At 38.7% G+C, this 20036-nt stretch overlaps 3 protein-coding genes across 7 annotated transcripts; 1 reads left to right on the top strand and 2 right to left on the bottom strand.

The window, feature by feature from the left end:
- Positions 1-1684: 1684 nt before the first annotated feature.
- Positions 1685-6896, bottom strand: dpcd (deleted in primary ciliary dyskinesia homolog (mouse)). 2 transcript variants are annotated; one of them, XM_077605807.1, is made up of 6 exons: positions 6595-6896; positions 5574-5654; positions 5355-5479; positions 5139-5272; positions 4657-4759; positions 1685-2564 (listed from the first exon to the last, which is right to left on the bottom strand). In XM_077605807.1, exons 1-6 carry the CDS (start codon positions 6656-6658, stop codon positions 2460-2462), a joined length of 612 nt encoding a protein of 203 aa, XP_077461933.1. In that variant the 5' UTR covers positions 6659-6896; the 3' UTR covers positions 1685-2459. The 2 variants fall into 2 exon arrangements, with proteins under 2 accessions (XP_077461933.1, XP_077461934.1); XM_077605808.1 differs by having other exon boundaries at positions 6581-6678.
- On the top strand, positions 6694-13956 carry poll (polymerase (DNA directed), lambda). Of its 4 annotated transcripts, XM_077605803.1 has the most exons (10): positions 6930-6984; positions 7106-7214; positions 7848-7991; positions 8066-8360; positions 9439-9556; positions 9670-9990; positions 11401-11574; positions 11791-11919; positions 13015-13183; positions 13256-13956. In XM_077605803.1, exons 2-10 carry the CDS (start codon positions 7130-7132, stop codon positions 13615-13617), a joined length of 1797 nt encoding a protein of 598 aa, XP_077461929.1. In that variant the 5' UTR covers positions 6930-6984; positions 7106-7129; the 3' UTR covers positions 13618-13956. The 4 variants fall into 4 exon arrangements, with proteins under 4 accessions (XP_077461932.1, XP_077461929.1, XP_077461931.1 ...); XM_077605806.1 differs by lacking the exons at positions 6930-6984; positions 7106-7214 and adding an exon at positions 6694-6713; XM_077605805.1 differs by lacking the exon at positions 7106-7214 and having other exon boundaries at positions 6933-6984.
- On the bottom strand, positions 12321-15926 carry LOC144077179 (homeodomain-interacting protein kinase 2-like). Its single transcript, XM_077604719.1, has 2 exons — positions 14572-15926; positions 12321-12771 (listed from the first exon to the last, which is right to left on the bottom strand). The coding sequence occupies exon 1, from the start codon at positions 15924-15926 to the stop codon at positions 14598-14600; it is 1329 nt and encodes a 442-aa protein (XP_077460845.1). The 3' UTR covers positions 12321-12771; positions 14572-14597.
- Between the last annotated feature and the right edge of the window lie 4110 nt (positions 15927-20036).

Genomic DNA, 20036 nt, shown 5'->3' with positions numbered 1-20036 from the left:
AGAAAATAAGATGAAACAAATCTGGTAGGGATCCATTCATTCATTTTTCGTACGTAGTGTTTGATGCTCAGGTGTGCCGCGGGAAATTACAAGTCATACATCGTAAGAATCCAAGAGATAAATCTAAATATTAAGAGATTAAAATCAAACTATTACGAGGTTAAAATTGAAATATGAAGTCATAGATTGTACTACAACAAGATTCAAATTGTAATATTATGAGATTAAAGTCATTTTCTTGTTTATTTTTATGTAAAGTAAATCGGAAGGTCTTTGGTTTTCCGGGCTTCAATTTTTGTCGACGTTAAGTCTGTGTGAGCACAAAACGGCTCTTCTCGTAATGTTAGGTGGTTGAAGTAATATTGGGTTTTTACGGTACATGACCTGGAAATTGTTTGGTTTCAGGGGCATCAACTTTTGGTGACGTAAAGTCTCTGTGAGCACATTACTTTTTGCATAATGTTGGGAGAAAGTCAAAATTTAAAATAAGATTAAAAACATTGCATTAATTATTTTAACATCAGTCGAACTGAAAGCTGTTCGGGGTCTGCGGACATCAACTTTGATGACATTAGATCGGTGTGAAAAAGGTAGATTTGTGAATAATTTGGGGGGGAATTATTTAATTCCTTTTAATAAAACTTTGATCAGAACGACTTTATAATGTTAATACAGGCGAAATCGTTTTAAATTAGAAGATTTTCAACTAGTGGTGTGCCTTGAGATTTTTTCAATGAAAAAGTGGGCTGCAGCTCAAAAAAGGTTGGGAAACACTGGCTTAGACAAGGTCGTTGGGGGTGCTGGAGCCTATCCCAACTATGAGCACCCTGAATTGGTGTCGAGCATGACATTCAGAGCATAGGGAGACGGACAAACATTCACGCTCAGTCCGTGGGGCAATTTAGTGTTCAACCAGCCTAACCTGCATGTTTTTGGGATGTGGGAGGAAACTGGAATACCCATAGAAAACCAACACAAGCCAAGGAAGAACATGCAAACATGCCGGACCTGGGATCAAACCCTTGATCTCAGAGATGTGAGGCCGCTAACCACTCGGGCAGCGGGCCATGGTAGCGATCCACCACAAAAACTAATACTTAATACTAACTACTAATAGAGAATGATGGTTATTTTGAGGTTACTGTTTCAGTATAAACACAATAGTGAGTGAGGCCAATTGGATTAATATTCATATTCTCGCCATGTATATAAAGCTTGAGCACTGTTATTTCAAACATAGCGACGCATTACAGTGGGGTTATAACACAAAGTTTTTTCTATCACAGGCTTTTAGCAGCTCCGATGACTGTAACACGTTATACTCTGCAAATATGGCCAAACAGGCTGTGCTGACAACAATAAGCATGCCATCTTTTGAAGAGGTTGGGGTTAGAACATATGGTTATTTCAAATATGTAATTAATACAAAATTTGTTTTGGGATTATTTTTTATGTATTCCACACGGAAAAGATTTTCCCCTTAGGATAAAAACTTTAAAGAAAAAAAACGCCTTCTGGAAGCTTGTTTTGACTTTTGGCACGTCACAAAAGGGTCACTTTAAGAGGTCACTCAAATGAGTAGTTAGTATTCTGCAATGATGAGCAATAAAACCCATGTTTGCACGAAAGGCCACAAATTCAACAAGGAGAAATTTGCCGTGCAGAGAACATCATGATGACTTAATAATGTTATGTTCTGCTTTAATTTCAAAGCATTTGTGGCAATGGGTAAAGTATTACCATATTCATGATGATGAATGGCTGAATAAATAACATCAAAAAGCTTACTGCATAATCAAAAATATGGTTTCTGCATATTAAAGGCTTGTCATCAGATTCACCCTATAATTGTTTGGGAGAACATTAATTGTTGAAAAGATATTTGGGACGAAAGGTATAATTATATCAATTGTTAGTACAATTATATCCATTGTTTTGTACTTGACACAAATTTCTGGGGATGATGATAATTGCAGGGCCCAAATCACATGTAAGGCTTAGAGTAAAATTAAAATGCAAACAGTCATATGTGTTCTTTCTAGTTCAATCGGCAAAAGTTCACTAATGGCTTTCAGGGTGGCCCACGACATGCAAGGAACATGAAGGTATTCAGTTAACACAAATGGGACGTGCTCGTAACTGTGACCCCGGAACGAACAGGGATGGGTCATTGTCTGTTTTGAGTGCTTTACAAGGACATCAATGAAAGGAGGTTGGGTAGGTTGGCTGACTCTCATCAAGACTACAGTGCATTGGCTTTGACAGAGGCAGAAAGCATGTGACAAGAAGTCATATTTGAAATGACTAACTTAAACATTGGGAACATTTTTGATAAGTTTTAAAGAACAATACATGGATTGTAAACTACCGGTACTATGATCAACATGTCAGAAGAGTATGTTAATTCAATCCTCTTCAAAGTTGAGCTCACATATGGCATTCTCTTCATCTTTTAGAAATTATTGAGTTTTGCAATCAATGTCCCCTTCACTCGTCCCCTTCAACTTCTTCAATTCCTTCATCAGCTCTTGCTCGAAGGATAAAATGTCTTTGGGTTTCTTGTACTGTAAAAGAGCAAATACAGAAGAAAGCGTCATTAAAATCTATTTGAGCTCCATATAGTTTTACTTATACTGCATCTTATTTTTTTTAAATGACATGATGTAATAGAACTCTACTTTTTCTACGTGTTGTTGTTTTTTATTTTTTATTAAATTAAGAAAAAATATTAAAACTTCAACACCTACAGGTAACCTGAAAAAGGCAATGGCATCTATTCTTGAGTTGCAAATTAGTACACACACAAACACGCACACAAACACGATCGATCAATTAAAAGACACTGAAACAGAGTAGAAAATGAGTTGAGCTGAATAAAGAAAGTAAAGGAGTAAAAAAGCATTACCTTAATGCTACAATTCAAATATAGTAGAATAATATAAGTATAATCAATTCCAGCAATAGTAGACTCATGCTGTAATATGATCCAGTAAAAAAATGAATGTTTTTTAAAATTATTTTTTTACAATTTACCTCGACTGTTTGCAAAAAAGGCAGGCGGGGGTTGGTATTTTTAATATTCAGTAATACCGTAAGATCCTAGCTTAATCCGTCTCGGGACCAAGCTCGTATGTCAATTTACTCGCATCTCAAATAAAGTTTTCCCGTAGAAAATAACTAAATACAAATTAATCCGTTCCCACCCTCTGAAAAAACACCCAAAACAGGATATTACAATAGAAAAACATCTTAATTTATTCTAATTCACTACCTACCCACAAAGTAACAAATACCTATGTAGTTGTTATGATCTTCAATAATAAAATGTGACATTACTCAGTACTGACTTACCGCGGAGTGTGCGGATGAGAGAGAGAGAGAGAAATTCAACTTAAATGAACTTAGACTACTATGCACACATAAAAATAATTTTACGTTACACTAAATTTAAACCTTCTTGAGCAATAAACGAGGCAAAGATGTTAATGTATTCCACCGCAGCTTTTGAGTGGAACTTCCTGATTCTCTGTGCCTCAGTGTATCCCAGTTCGTTTTTTTAAATTATTGAACCAGCCACGACTCGCTTTGAAGGGTTTGGCTGGTGTCTTTTTCAGACGCTTCCTTTGCTTTCAAGTCCATGTCGATTCCGCTGGCTTTTTCGCAGATTGTCGACTCGGTCACGCTATCACCAGTAAAAAGACAACCTGTACGGCCCGGTGCTCGTAGATATCTTCACGCGAGGGAGATGTGGCGAGAAAGACAGAGCGATGCTGTTCTCATAAGTAGCCTCTCGCATGCTCGGCCCGTGTGCGGTCGATTGGTCGCCGGTCTTTTGGTCGCCGTCTTTTGTCCGCCGGTCTTTTGGTCGCGGTCTTCTGGTCGCCCGGACCGCGACAACGGGCGACCAAAAGACCGACGACCAAAAGACCGGCGACAAAACAAGGTAAAACATCACGGTCTACGCATCAATAAAAGCCAACAATGGCCATGAGCAGTTTCACTGAGCCGACGTGTGAGTGTATAAGAGTTTGTATGTACATGCATTGTCCTTTTAAGAAGCTACGTCAGTCAGGGTCTTAACAAGTTCTCCAACAAAAAAACAATACAAGTTTGGAGCTTTTCTTTAGCCTAATAATTAATAGGGCATTAAATATGACTAAATAGTAATTCGCAGTTTGTATTTAGGGAATTTGAGCAACGATTTAAATGGTAATTATCAATAACCTTCCGGGCGACCAAAAGACCGGCGACCAAAAGATCGGCGACCAGAAGACCGGCGACCAGAAGACCGGCGACCAGAAGACCGGCGACCAATCGACCGTGTACCTGCTCGGCCACCTGGAAGAATTTTGTCTTCTGACTATGCTTTGTTGTGTTTGCAGATTCCTCTATTTTTTAGTAGACTATGCTGTCTTCCATGTAAACATGTACAGTAAGTATGTTTCAGCCGTGTGATAGGCTGTTGATCAGCCTCGAGTCTCCCCAGCCTCTCTATCAGCTAGAATAGACTCTAGCTTCCTAATAAATCTTACAGAATGTGTGTGTTACAGACATGGTACTTTCAATGAAAAAGTACGAGAGCGGTCTAATTTCAAGCAAACTAATTACCAAGTAATTTAAAATAGGTTTGCGTCTAGAATGCTGTTGTCCACTTACACTGACTATTAAGGTGTTGTTTGCATGGGTGAAGCTTAAGGCAGAGTTGTCCAGTGGAAGTTGCATACGATCCAAATCAGGAATTCCAAACTTCTTATAATACCTGGTAATGCACAGAGAATAAAACTTTATGTGTAACCTAAAGTATTATTATTCCTAATTGTTTGTAAAACAAACATTCAATGTTTGTTTAGATATACCTATGCTGGCAACATATAGTCCAAAAAATAGAAGACGTGTTCTCACATTTGATGGCAAAACGTATATACTTTAGTGATTGATGCATCTATCTTTTATAACATTTTTAATTTGGGAATGTTTTGGCGGATATTTTTTTAAAGTATAGCATGCTTTTCCTCAATAAAGGTTGGAGAAAAACTGGGAGAGAACAATTTAGGGAGAATAGTGCCATCTAGAGGAATAATTGTAGCATTACAATGAATAGTCGTGAGAGAAGAGGGTGAGTAGTCAAGCATAGTTACTTTTTGTTGGAGGTTTTGATGACAATTAATCTTTCAGGAGGCTGCACTGAAACATTAAAGACATCTTTGGGGTAAGGAAGGTTCCGGACCCTCCATTGAAAGCTGCTCTTTGTATCTTTACGCATAAACACAGGCTGTGGAAATAAAATGGAATTCCCCTTTGAGTCATCCGGTGCATGCAGATGAAAAAAAACAGCAGAGAGAAAAAAATCATACATTTGAGCAATTCTCTTTTAACATCTCAGCTTCCATAGAGGTGACAGGACAGACAAGTGGCTCCCCAACTTCCACCTGCCATTGACCCTGAGCTCCAAGCGTGTTTTTATGGCGCCACTTCCGCACTACAAACCACCAAATAGTCCACAAAATAGACTTATATTTCATCTCATGAACACAAATTAGTGGCTAGTGAATGATGTGCAGTCCAGTGCTTACCAATAAGCTCGTCTGTTCTCAAGTCATACTCTTCCGCCATTTCTTTTCCATCTGCAAAGAGGTAGTGGATCTTCCTTCTCGCTTATGTTTCGGAATGACCGAAGAGGGAAATTTGGAAGAAAACAGGCATATTTATTTAGGTCTGGGTACCCATAGTAAGAGCCATTAAAATAAATAACATCAATTTTATAAACTGCTTGTCCTAATTTCAGATTCTAGATCAGCGGTCCCCAACCTTTTTCTCACCGCGGACCGACTGGTGAAGCTTTCTATTTTCTCGCGGGAAGGGCGACAACTTAAGGCAAAATTATGTGGGGGTGGGCTGGGTGCACGAACGACACCCACAACGGCAAAAAAGCATAATAGCAATTATTTATTATTATTATAACAACTTTTCTCTTTTCAACTAGGTGGCCAAGATTGAAAACGTTATTTATTTTTTACTTTGACGGATCGGCACTAGGTAGCTTGCGGACCGGTATCGGTCCACAGACCAGTGGTTGGGGACCACTGTTCTAGATGACAATGTTGTTGTGGAATTACCCTCAATTGGACTTAACCTGGAAGCAATTTGGGGAGTACATTTAAAAAAAACACACCCAAATTTACACTCAAGGCTAAATTAGTCTGCAACTAAGCAATTGTATCTTGCCTGTCATTAACATTATTTACATTTGTTTAAAAGGATTGAATATAAAGTAACTCATTATCGAGTCAGTGATAGCCAGTAATATGTGTAATAGTCTGAAATATTCTGCCTCATTATGACAGAAAAATGTAGGGTGCTGCACTGCATACGCTTGGCATGTAACCCTTCTGAACTGGTTATTATTACTTAATTGTTTAATGTATTCTCTGAGCGAAAACCTGTGGTTTATTTTCTAGCAGTAGTTTTGAAGTTTCATTTTTAGTTATGGCAACAAAACGTTCATAAACATTAACGTAATAAAAAATTCAAGTTAAATATTGATAGTATACAACAATAATTTTAAGCAAAATTTCTTCACCTTTTTGAACTCACCATCGTGAATCAAAGCAGTTTTCGTGGACGATTTTAGATTATCGATCCAGCTTTGCACAGCCATGTTTGTGTTGTGCAGAGAAACTTCCGGAATAAAACAGTTACCACGGCAACTCACGGTAAAGTAAAAGCGACCGAATCAGAGCCGTTTGTATTAAAACGAGACAAGCAAAAAAATCACATTAATGATGAAATAAGATTAAAAATACTAAATACTTATTTGAAATAATCCATATGTTTTGTTTTGTTTTGTTTCACACCACTCCTATCTCTATGTCATAAATGTTCCACACCCGGATATACGTATATTGCAGAGGGCTAAAAGAGCTCTAGTTCTCGGATATCTATGGACAAAAATGAAGTGCCAAAGTAACCCAGAAGTGTTTTGTTGTAGGTTTATTTTATATCCATAGAGATACATGCTTAAACTGAACATTAAATATAAATCTAGGTATCTAATTTAATTAAATAAACTAGTAATAATAAATAAACTATGCTTCTTCGATTACAGGGGTAAAGAAAATGGGGAAACCAAATGCATTGTTTGTTGGGGAAAAATAAACCGGAAGTGTTTGCTGTCGTTCTATTTATGTTTTTTGTGAATGGTTCTTTTGAAGGAGGTAAGTACAAAACATCGAAAACAATCTTTAAAGTGCTGGATATTCATGTTTATTGTGTATTGGATTGTAACCATATCTATCAGAAGCTAAACTTAGCTGCATAACGTTGAATTCAACCATTTTAAAAATATAAAGTGGGACGTTTTACAGCAAAAAAAATCTTCCCCGTTCATAATTCTTCAGATATTCACATTCATATATTTCATTCAGATGTTTTTACAGACGTTTTGTAATGCCGTCTTCCCGAATAAACCTTTATTTAGCCAACAATGTGTAAATATATGTATATGTATATATACATACATATATTATTATCATTATTAGTGCATAAACTAGCAAATTAATAAAGGACGTTAGAACATGGTTGCGGTCTGTTCAGATGGTGTACCAAACCTACATATGTATCGGATATATATACCATGAATTCAATTTGATAGACACAAGTCTAATTATGTTTTTTCAATTTTGTAAAAAAAAATGTCATAATGTTCGATAGTTTTGATTACTGCCCAATATTTGTGGAAATATTGCATATTTCCAACAACGGGCAACCTGAAATGTGAATATTTTAAATCATTTTCTGATATACCATTAGATCATATCCACACTTGTAATTATTTATTTATTTGGCAGGGCTCTGGTTTACCTTTTTCACCCTCAAGATGAAACCATCTCACGGAATTATGAAAGCTTTCCCCAAAGTTAAAAGGGCTCGGGTTTGTCAAGAAAATAATTCACCTCCTTTAAAGAAAAAATCAGATGATTTTGAAGTCACAGGTGAGTTTTTCTGTTTGTGTTTATATCAGATCATGCAGCGCATTTTATTTTAATCTATTTGTTTCCTTTTACAGGAAATACTTTTAATGGTATCTCAGCCTACATTTTGCCCACGGGAATAGGAAACGCAAGATGTGAAATCTTCCAAAGACAAATTCAGCAGAATGGAGGCCAGACAGAGACGTCTTTTTGTGCTGGTGTCACTCATGTCGTTGTCAATGAAAACATGGAGTGTCACAGGGCTTTGCGTCTTATCAAGGTGGATACAATGCCTTCTGGAGTCCATCTGGTGAAATGCAGTTGGTTAAGCTCATGTATTAGTGAGAAACAACTCTTGGATGAATCAAGCTACAGTCTTCTATCTGAGAGGTAATGCCTGTCATTGCTTGTCTGCAATGGTTAAAACAGAATAGAGCTTTTCATTTACAAAATTATTACAGTGGTACCTCGAGATACGAGCTTAATGCGTTTCGGAACTGAGCTCGTATGTCGATTTACTCGTATCTCAAATGAACGTGTCCTATAGAAATGAACTAAAAACAAATTAATTTGTTCCAACCCTCTGAAAAAACACAAAAAACAGGATATTGGATTGAAAAACATTTTTATTTGTTCTAATTCACCATCTATTAACAGAGTAACAAATAACTAGTGGTTATGATGTTTAATAGTACTAAAATTAGACAGATTTCGCGGAGGGGAGAGAGGGACCGAGAGAGAGAGCCTTTTTGCATGGCAACGTGCTCGTAACATAACATAAACACATTTAAATGAACTTGAATTACGATACAGACACTCAAAAATAAGTTTAATCTAACCTTACACTAAACTTAATTCTAATTTTGTTTGACATTTTTATACCTTTCTTCTCCCGAATTGGCTCTATTTGCCCCGCCTCCACCCTGAATTTCAGCTGCAGCTATAAGGAACCTATTGAGGGTTGTTTGCTTTTGTCTTCCCTTCAAAATATTCCAAAAATGATGCACACAAATGTCCTCACAATAGGATAATGCACGACCACTTGCCAACAAGAATAATATGCTCTTCTCGTATTAACGATCGAGCTCCGCCATTCTGCGCTGACTGGGGGGGGGGGGCTGGGGAAAAATGCAACGCTCCGCCTAGTGCTCGTAGACACACTACACGAGAGAGTTTGCGGGAGAGAGACAGTGCCCATGATGTTCTTATGAGCAGCATCTCACGTCCGCTATGTGCTCGTAAATCAAAATTTGTCTCGTATCTCAAGATAAATATTTGCTCGAAATTTTACTCGTATCTCAAATTGCTCCTATGTCGAGGTATTGCTGTATATTAAATCTTTTTTAGACTTAATATAGACACTCCAAAGGAAATACAAAGAGTGTTTTCTGTATATAAAACAGGAGGCCCTATGATTTAGATTATTTTGTGCTGTTATCTTCAGTCTTTTGATATCTTCTCTTCTCAGTTGTTCAGAGCCTCAAAAAGAAAAAGATTCATCAAATGAAAAATCAACCACTGAAATGACCCTGAAGCCAGAGTGTGGGCAAAGCGAGCAAAGAGAGCAAAGAGAGACAATCGACATGGTCAGCGGCTAGTACATTAGTAGAAAAGACATATCAAGTTCACATTTCTCCAGGTTATTGTGGTCATTGTCATGAAGAATGACTCCCTTTTGTGCCCATCTTCTATTTTTCAGAATATATTAGACAAAGATGTGCGAGAAGAAGACACAATCTCTCAGCGTCACATTGAAGCTCTAGTCACAGGTCAGCAGCCCAAAGAAGATGGCCCTGGATGCAGCCTTGATCCTGGTCAGGACACAGTGAGGATACCAGGGAAGTGGGTCTGCGCACAATCTTCTCGGTGCAAAAGTAATAACTTCAACCAACATATCACTGACAAGCTTGAAGTACTAGCCAAGGCTTACACACATCAGGGAGACAAGTGGAGAGCATTGGGCTATTCCAAGGCCGTCAATGCATTGAAGAGCTATCACAAGCCTGTTACATCATATCAGGTAATGTAATGCAAATGGAAGAGATACAGTAATCCCTCGAATATCGCGGATAATGTAGACCAGACATGGCCGCGATAATCGAAAAACCGCAAACTTGGATCGCCCCTATTATTACTACCATACTACATGTTTTCGCGGCTATAGAGAAATAGTACACAATAGAGGTAAGATCGGGCCAAAAAAATCCAACCCAGCCCATGGGTCCAAAAACCTGACTCGAAACGAACCCAAGGAATTAACTTGATTTGCCGGCCGGAGGCTGAAGCAAATCCGAAATTTCATTTTTTTTGTGAGGACTCGGGACTCCCGACCCGAGTCTGGAGGAGGAGGGGTGATTTATGAACAATGAATTTAAAGCTTTTCCATAACTCACTCTACCAGTACCGGTGCGTGTTTCTCTTTTCATTTCTCCTGTGTTTAGTTTATCCTTAACTTCTTCCGGCGTTCACGTGACATTCACGTGAGCATGTGCTGGCTCTGCAGCTCGTCCTCCAATTGCAATTACAGTACAGCGCCTTCTCTGTTTTATCCAAAATTCCAAATTATTTATTCTATAACAAGTATTCCTTAGTTTAGTATCCATATATATATATATATATATATATATATATATATATATATATATATATATATATATATATATATATATATATATATATATATATATATATATATATATATATATATATATATATATATATATATATATATATATATATATATATATGTTAATACTTTAATAAATTAAAAAAACCAAGGGTGGCCCGGTGGATGCGCGGTTAGTGCGGCGGCCTCACAATGGGATATCTGGGTTCAAATCCAGGTCGGTCCACCTGTGTGGAGTTTTATGTTATCTCCGAGCCTGCGTGGGTTTTCTCCGGGTGTATTCTGATTTCTTCCCACATTCCAAAGACATGCTGATTGGACACTCTAAATTTCCACTAGGTATGAGTGTGTGAGTGGTTATTTGTCTCCTTGTGCCCTGCGATTGGCTGGCCACCAATTCAGGGTGACCCCCGCCTCTGGCCCGAAGTCAACTGGGATAGGCTCCAGCACACCCCGTGACCTTAGTGAGGATAAAGCGGTTCAAAAAATGAGATGAGATGAGATAAAAATGAAAATAAAAACGCAATGTACTGAAGCCGCAAAATGGTGAAGGATCACAATACTGGATTATGAACAATTTATAGCACAATTATGATAGTTGCCTATGACCTAGCGCTTTTATAGCTACATAAAAGTGCACCAAAAAATACAATTCTGGCTGCTAAATTATTTTTAATTAATTTAAACATTATTAATGATATATTTTTCTTAAGAAGTAGTGTCTTCTGCTTACTGTTTATTGTAATGCATCTCTTCCTCCATTGAGAAGATGCTGATTCCTTCCTTTTCTCTCTCCTGTTTCAGGAGGCATGTCTTATCCCGGGAATTGGCAAACGCATGGCAGACAAAATTGATGAAATCATGGAAAGTGGCCATCTACGCAAGCTCGATCACATTGGAGAAGCCGTGCCAATATTGGAGCTTTTCACCAACATATGGGGTGCAGGAACCAAAACAGCACAGATTTGGTACCAACAGGTAAAACAGCCACTCTCACGAAACACACATGCATGCACTTTTCACAAAGAAAGGCGTTATTATTTACGACAGGAATGTCTCTGTAAAGCAATCATAGCGTACATTGACGTAACTACTAGATAAGAGTATAATCTTGGCATGAAAAAGATAAAATCTCTTTTATGTACGAGTTTTGGAAGAATCAGCGCTGTATTTCAATGTTTTCTTATTCATCAGGGATTCCGCACATTGGAGGACATCCGCACAAAAGCCAACTTGACCAACACTCAGAAAATAGGACTCAAGCACTACGATGACTTTCTAGACAGAATGCCCAGGGAAGAAGCTTCAGCCATTGAGAAAGTGGTAAATACATCAAATACACAAAAAATACCTCTGACTGACACTGATGTCATTGTTTTGTTGGTTTTGTTTTTACAAATACCACTATTGCTCCTCCATGGCCCAAGTTCTAAATTTTGTATTACTTTGGGCAAATAATTCACGAAAGATGAACACAAAAATGTGAAGTGATTTCCCAAAAAATAAATGTACTTTAAATGGTTTGCAGATTGGAAATTGCACTTTGAAGGCAATTTTCCTCAGTCTGAATCCCATCATGTTTGCATTTGAATATTCGGGATCAAAGTCCTATTAAAATTTATATTCTTCATTTAAAAAAAAAACATGACCATATTGGCCTGAATATAAGATGGTGGGTTTTTTATTTACCTTGAAATAAGACCGAAAGTGTCAGTTGTCTTAAAATCAGGGTCTAGACATTATACCCACTCACCACCCTAGATGGCGCCAGATATCTATAGAGCGAATGCTGAACACTGATGGTTAATGCAGTTATTGCAGATTTGTTGTTTTATCACAGTAGATTGGTTAATTTACATTACAAAAACCAGAAGCCATTCATTTTTAAATGTGATTACATTGTAGTTTACATTTTTAAATGTTCAGATATTAAGATGTGATAGAATTTAATTGAATGCTTTTATTGTCATTATAAAAGTCTAATGAGATTTAAAGCTTTCACCACATAGTTCCCAAATAACAACAGACAGACAAATAAATAATCAATACATAAGAAATAAATAAAGTAGTCCAAGTGAGGTCAGCAAAGTAAAGTGGGCTTTTTCCGCCTGAAGTCCAGGATAAGTTCTATGGTTTTTGTAGACCTTGAGCGCCAAGTCGCACCACTCGCTGAGTCTATGGACGCAACAACAAACAAGCAGACACATAGAAAATCAATATATAGTAGAGATAAATAATAATCACTAAATCATACATTGCGATTTCTGGATCTTTCTTTTTAGATTATCTCTCACAGTAGACATGCACCATGATGAAAATGTCATACCTGTCCATGATTTCTAAATGGGAGTACTTGCATATCATATGGAAGGGTGTTCAAATATTTATTGGACTCATTGTATTTCTGATGATGTGCAGGTGAGGCATGCTGTCCAAGCAATTGATCCAGGCCTGGTGGCAATAGCATGTGGCTCATATCGCAGAGGAAAAAGCACATGTGGAGATGTTGATGTGCTTATTTCACACCCTGATGGAAAGTCCCACAAAGGTGTATTCAGCAAGGTGCTCCAGAGTCTTCATGACACTGGTAAGATCTGTTATCTTTAGATATTCAATTAAGTCTGTTTTAAATGTTGCCAATGTTTTATTTTTTTCCAAGGCTTTTTAACAGATGACCTTGTGAGCCACGAGGAAAATGGAGAGCAGAAGAAATACATGGGCGTGTGCCGCCTGCCAGGGCCAGACCAACTTCATCGCAGATTGGATATAATTGTGGTGCCCTATAATGAGTTTGCCTGTGCTCTCACGTATTTTACTGGTTCTGCACACTTCAACCGCTCCATGAGGGCCCTGGCAAAGACAATGAATATGAGCTTGTCAGAACATTCGCTTAACCAAAGTGTCGTGCGTCAAGGTAGCGCCAAGGTGTATGCTGGTACACCCCTACCTACACCCAAAGAGAGTGATGTTTTTAATCTTTTGGGTATACCATACAGAGAGCCTTGTGAAAGGGATTGGTGATTGTTTGCGATTGCTTTGCTTTTGCTTTTTAAAATCCAGCTCAGTTTAACTCCAAAGCTGACTGACTTTTAATATGTTGATTTTATCATGCACCACAAAGGGAGCCTCAGTGCTCAAACATTTAATGAATTAAATATGCTATGCTGCACAATAATGCACTATGAAGTACTTGGTTCACAAGTTCAATACTTAGTGATAATGAACATGTAGATCAAATATAGATTATGTTTTCCTTTACTATACATAAATATCTTGACCTTAAAGGAAAATCTTTCTGCCACTTGAAATGAAACAACTAATCATGGTGAATTTCACTAATAAAATGTATTCAACTATGAATGTAATGTTTTTAATTTTATGTATGGGTATCAGAAAATTGCTTAATTGTGTGAATGTTGCAGAAAACATTTTAAAAAAATAAATGTGTTTCATATGAAGAACTTGAAAAACAGATTCATTGAATTGAGTTCCTAGGAGATGGCTAAATTCTGTCTCTGCTGAATATCCATATCTCAACAACAACAGTTGACAGATTTTTTTATTCATTTATTTATATATTTATATATAATATTTATTATTTTATTATATTATTTGACATTTTTATACATATATATAATATTATTTTATTATATAATTTATTTATTACCTATTTATTTATGTCTAAAGTGTCTTTTCCTGTGTCTGTTTTCTCACCCTCTTGACAATGAAATTTCCCAAATACGGGATGAATAAAGTTATCTAATCTAATCTTTCTATGATGACCTGGACAGTCCTGTGAAAGTCACTTAATCCTTCTGAATCCAAATAATGTATTTTAAAAGCCTTTAATAAAATGGGATAATTAAATTTGCTTTAGCTAAATCACATGTTACATGTGTACTACATTATTACATGTCCTCCATTATTTAAATGTGTGCGTGTGTTCAAAAAAAAAGTAACGATTATTGGACTAACCAGAAACAGATATTAATGAAAAATATCTAAGGTGCATTTACAGTTGAGTCATCCGCTGGGGGTCGAAAACGTGAAAATAATGAGGTAATAGTGCCACAGAATCTGTTAAATCTCTTCAATATTGTCCTCGAAGAGCCCAATGTGGTAGATTGTGTTGTATCAATATGGCTCTCCCTATCAGAACACAGCTTCTCTGGTTCTTTATCTTTACAGTCTTCCTCTTGCACATTGCTCATCTTGCTGCGAGCAGTGTGCAAATAATCCCTGTATTCGTAGTCAAGGTCTTTGTTCAGGTGAGCCATTGTAATGAACGGGTGCAGCAAAGCCTGCTGTGGGGAGATCCTATGTTCACCGTCAAGGTCCAGCAAACATTTCATCAGGTCGACAAATTCCCTTCGATCTTCCAACTCCCCCACCTCTTGGATGGGATAAAAGTTGATAAGGTCGTCCAGTGAGCTGGGAGGTTCAACGATACCGCTCCATTCAAGAAAAGCAACTTGGTTGGCAGCTTCGTACTCCTCTGGTGTCTTCAGTCTGTAGTGTAGACCTTCATTGTCTCCCTCCTTAGTGAAGAAGCGCTTGGTATATTTCCCACAGCAGAGAATACGGTCCTCTGGCTGGCCAAGAACATCCACCATACACTTCATCATCTGGTATTCGCAGTCTACAGGGAAGAGGTTGTCAGCAATGTAGAGGAACGCCAGGATGCAACCGACGCTCCAAACGTCTACAGCCTCAGTGAAGGGAAGGCCAAGAGCAGCTTCTGGAGATCTGTAACCTTTGGGTTGGATTTTCATACCTGGATGGACGCTGGAGACTACAAGGGCGAGGCCAAAGTCTATTAATTTGACCCTAAGGGGACTGACTTGCTTGTTGACGCACATGACGTTGTCTGGTTTTATGTCTGTGTGTAGAATGCCAAGAGGCTTGAGAGCATCCAAGGCTACCAGCAGCTGCTTGGCAACTGAGCGGATTTCGCTCAGACGCATTGGCTCCCACTCTCGTCCTGTGAGCAAGTCAAACAGGTGACAGTCGAGCATCTCGAAAACCAGACAGGTATGTCCCATGTATTCAAACCTCTCGAAGAACTTAATAATATTGGCGTGGTCTGGGTTCAAGACACTGACCATGTTCAGCATGGTTAGCTCTTTCTCAGTTTCTCTCATGAAAGCAGTACCTTTTCTGATGATCTTTATTGCTACTGTGTCCAGAGAAGATTTTTTTTGGCATTTGGCCACTTTCCCGAAACGACCTTCACCCACAAACTCCAGGATAGTGTACAACGAGGAACCGCTGTTTAATATCTGACCTTTCCGGATGTCACATGTTATCTTCAGCACTGAAGAGAGAGACATGCAGAGAAAACACTGTCACGGCCCTTCAATAAGTCGGCATTGGGTATACATATCTCAACTGGTTGCCAGTCAATTGCACAGCACACATAGACAAAGGAGCATTCACACCCATAGGCACAATTTGGCACAATCATCTCATCTCATTTTCTGAACCGCTTTATCCTCATTAGGGTCACGGGGGGTGCTGGAGCCTATCCCAGCTGACTCCGGGACACCCTGAATCGGTGGCCAGCCAATCGCAGGGCACAAGGAGACGGACAACCATGCACACTCACACCCATACCTAGGGGCAATTTAGAGTGTCCAATCAGCCTACCATGCATGTCTTTGGAATGTGGGAGGAAACCGGAGTACCCGGAGGAAACCCACACAGGCCCCGTTAGAACATACAAACTCCATACAGATGGACATGACCTGGATTTGAACCCAGGACCCCAGAGCTGTGAGGCCGACGCGCTATCCGCTCGCGTCACCGGGCCGTCCGCTCAAATATTCATTTTTTTTAATGAAATTTATTTATTCATTCATTCATCTTCCATACCGTGCATCCTCGAAAGGGTTGTGGGGGTTTCTGGAGCCTATCCCAGGTGACTATGGGGGAAAGGTAGACTACAAACAGACTCACCAGAGAGAGACAAGCGACCATCCGCACTCACATTCATACTGCCACCAGCGGGAATGAAGCCCGCACCAAAATCAGGCAAGTTAACCTTTACACTACACGGTGGCCTTAAATCAAATTTATGAGTCACCGATAGATTTCCAGATAATTGGAAGCTCACACTGAGAATAACTTCTTACTAAAGATTAAACATTTTTAGGAACATTTGGACTCTTCATTTGGGTCAAAATGCTTTTTAGTGTTACTATATGAAAAAAGACTTGGGTGTGTTTGAAGCCAATATTTAATAAGCATAAATAAATAATGGCATATATTCTTGTGATGGGGATGCGGGAGCACGGAGAGGGACAGGAACAGGCTGAATAAGCTGATCAGGAGGGCCAGCTCTGTTCTGGGCTGTCCTCTGGACTCTGTGGAGGAAGTGGGAGAGCGGAGAATGCTGACCAGGATGATGTCCATCATGGACAGCACCTCCCACCCCCTGCATGAGTCTCTGGCTCCTTTAGCAATAGACTGCGGCACCCTCATTGCAGGAAGGAGCGCTTCCGCAGATCCTTCCTCCCATCAGCTGTCAGGCTGAGATGAGATTTTGTCCAAAATAGCACCATTCTGTTGTTCCTTAATCTTACACATAAGGTTGTAAAAAGCCAACGTCAATAGTGTATACTGTGATTTCGCTTTTATTCCCTCAAAAAAACATAGTCGGAGCATGCGCACTTTATTCAGCAGTCTGTTCATCACTTTCACTAAACTATAAATAGTTGTATTCGATTACTGTGTCTTTTTGTTGTAATTGACGCCAAAGCATTAAATTATTTTTATGGAGTAAGCTGGTTGAAAAGGAATCCATCATCAGGACAAAACACCCATCAAAATTACAATTAGCATTAGGGTCGGACGTATTGGAGGTAATTGGACACGATAGTCCAGTGTATTAAATGCTTTATTAGCACAAAAATTGGCTATATTTCACTCTTACCTGAGTCATATGATGCACCCGAAGTTATAGAACATATGTGCGATGACATCGTTCCATTTAGCTAAGAAAATCAAATTAAACTTTAAGTATGGTCATAAAATATCTGCTCCAGACTTATGAGTTATGTATTTTAATTTCGGCATTATAGTGAGCCGTTTTCATAGTCGGGTTGGTTGTTATAATGAGCGCCGAATAAATACATTAAAAAGCCGAGGCAGGATTCCGTTTTGATTGACGTCCACCCATTTCACGATTGAAGCTCTATATGACGCAATACGAAGTCAGAAAAGGGGCGTGGCCGCATGCTTAGAAACTTGACCATGGATTTTCTGCTCTAAACATTTGTCACGGGGATACACTACAACAACAACAAAAAAGAATTAGCCTCGTTAATCCCAATATCATCGTTGGTGAGGAACACTGTAATAGCTTCACCGGTTTTTGGCTTCTTATGTAGAATGCTAATGTAACTGTAACTGTTATATATATTTGTATTTATCTTCATGTGTATCTATCCGTTTTCTTTAATATTTCTCTCATTTTCTGAACCACTTTATCCCCACTGGTGTCGTGGGGGGTGCTGGAGCCTATCCCAGCTGACTCCTGGACACCCTGAATTGGTGGCCAGCCAATCGCAGGGCACAAGGGGACAGACACCCATGCACACGCACACCCATACCTAGGGGCAATTTAGAGTGTCCAATCAGCCTAACATGCATGTTTTTGTAATGTGGGAGGAAACCGGAGTACCCGGAGGAAACCCACGTTGGCCTGGGAGAACATGCAAACTCCACACAGGTGGACGTGACCTGGATTTGAACCCAGGACCCCAGAGCTGTGAGGCCGACGCACTAACTACTCGCGACACCGGGCCGCCCCCTTTAAGTTATGAAAATACTATTTTTTTTAAATATTTAATATCTTAAAAATATATTGCCATTTTTGGAGGGTTTTCTCCCTAGGGTTATTATCAGTCTTGTATGAACCTAATGTTGATTTTACTGTCACTGTAGGAGGCAGAACAGAGAGATGACACAAGCATGAAGACATGATAATTCCACACACAATGGCTCAAATCCAGGTTTGAAACACAGCTACAATATTTGTGGGGTCATTGTGATACTTTGCACATGAATAAATATAAAAGACATATTTAATGGAAACATTAGTAGTAGCAATCACTCTGATTATTAGGAAATTCAGAAAATCTGACAAATTACACATTTTATTTCAATGTATACAAGTAGATTTTACAGGTGTCTGTACTTCATTCATACATTTCTCATCTCATTTTCTGAACCACTTTATCCTCATTAGGGTTGCGGGTTCATTCGTTCATCCTATTCATTTATTCATTCACTCATTCGCTCATTCGCTCGCTCACTCACTCACTCACTCACTCAATCATTCATTCATTCATTCATACATTCGTTCATTCTTATTCTATACCGCTTATCATCATTTTTATCTATTCATCTGTTTATCGATACTACATACTCCATATAATTGAGCCCTGATATCTGTGCTCCTAAATTGGTAAATTTGATAACTATAACTGTCAGTTGAGGCTTGCTGTTGATCATCCGCTGATGGTTATGTAACCAGGACTGACTGTGAGAGTGGTTACTTTTGAAACAGGACAGGTAAGAAACACCATTATCACGCTAGTGATCCTATGCTGCTTGCTAATGCTATTACTAAACCCAACAAATCCAACAGAACTTTGTTAGATTTCTTATGTTTTGCTGTTGTTCGTCTTGGTACGGAAACCAGCATCTTTCAAATTTTCTAGCAAGGTGTGCCACTTGAGATGTTTGTCACTTTCCACTCGGTTGGTATGTGAAAGCCACGTAATGGTGAATAATATTCAGGATCAGTGGCGTCACTGGGCCTTTTTTTAGGGGTCTTCAGTTCCCCTAAATATTTTGCTGATTTATTTTTGTATATTATTTTTACAAACATCTCTTGAAAATTACACTTATTCAAGTTGGAATATTAATTAATAATAAATATTCATATTAACTGAGAATCTTTTTTTTATTATAATGGCAGTGTATCTCTTAATTCAGGGGTGGCCAAACCGGTCCGCGAGGGCCACTGTGGGTGCAGGTTTTTGTTCCAACCAATCCAGCACAAACAGTTTGACCAATGAGATTTCTGCAGAAAACAAGAAGCACCTGACTGCAATCCACTGATTGCACTTGTCGGACACCAGATTGGTGAAAAGGTGTCCTCTTGATGGGTTGGAATGAAAACCCTCACCCACTGCGGCCCTTTGTGGAATAATTTGCCCACCCCAGTCTTAATTGGTATGGTTGTTGTGTGTGCAGTTCAGAGCAGTTTCACTACTGTTACTTAGTCCATCCCACTTGACCATATGCGGTCCGTCTACATCACTGAAAATCTGTTCTATGTTTTTCTTGCAAAGTTGCCTGTATAATTGGTGGCTGCAGCACATGACATTACCAAACTAGAGCAGCAGTTGGAGGTAATTTTGAAAAAGTTACAA

The sequence above is a fragment of the Stigmatopora argus genome, chromosome 7 (assembly GCF_051989625.1).
Source record: "Stigmatopora argus isolate UIUO_Sarg chromosome 7, RoL_Sarg_1.0, whole genome shotgun sequence".
Taxonomy (NCBI): domain Eukaryota; kingdom Metazoa; phylum Chordata; class Actinopteri; order Syngnathiformes; family Syngnathidae; genus Stigmatopora; species Stigmatopora argus.
This window is presented reverse-complemented; position numbering and strand designations above follow the sequence as displayed.

Coding starts and splice junctions, on each gene's coding strand:
- LOC144077179 (XM_077604719.1), bottom strand. CDS start 15,926: ATGTCTCTCTCTTCAGTGCTGAAGATAACATGTGACATCCGGAAAGGT.
- poll (XM_077605803.1), top strand. CDS start 7,130: ATGCATTGTTTGTTGGGGAAAAATAAACCGGAAGTGTTTGCTGTCGTT. Junction 8,361..9,438: donor TACAGTCTTCTATCTGAGAG/GTAATGCCTGTC, acceptor TTCTCTTCTCAG/TTGTTCAGAGCCTCAAAAAG. Junction 9,991..11,400: donor AGCCTGTTACATCATATCAG/GTAATGTAATGC, acceptor CTCCTGTTTCAG/GAGGCATGTCTTATCCCGGG.
- dpcd (XM_077605807.1), bottom strand. CDS start 6,658: ATGGCTGTGCAAAGCTGGATCGATAATCTAAAATCGTCCACGAAAACT. Junction 5,655..6,594: donor AACTGCTTTGATTCACGATG/GTGAGTTCAAAA, acceptor CCGAAACATAAG/CGAGAAGGAAGATCCACTAC. Junction 2,565..4,656: donor ACAACACCTTAATAGTCAGT/GTAAGTGGACAA, acceptor GCTCTTTTACAG/TACAAGAAACCCAAAGACAT.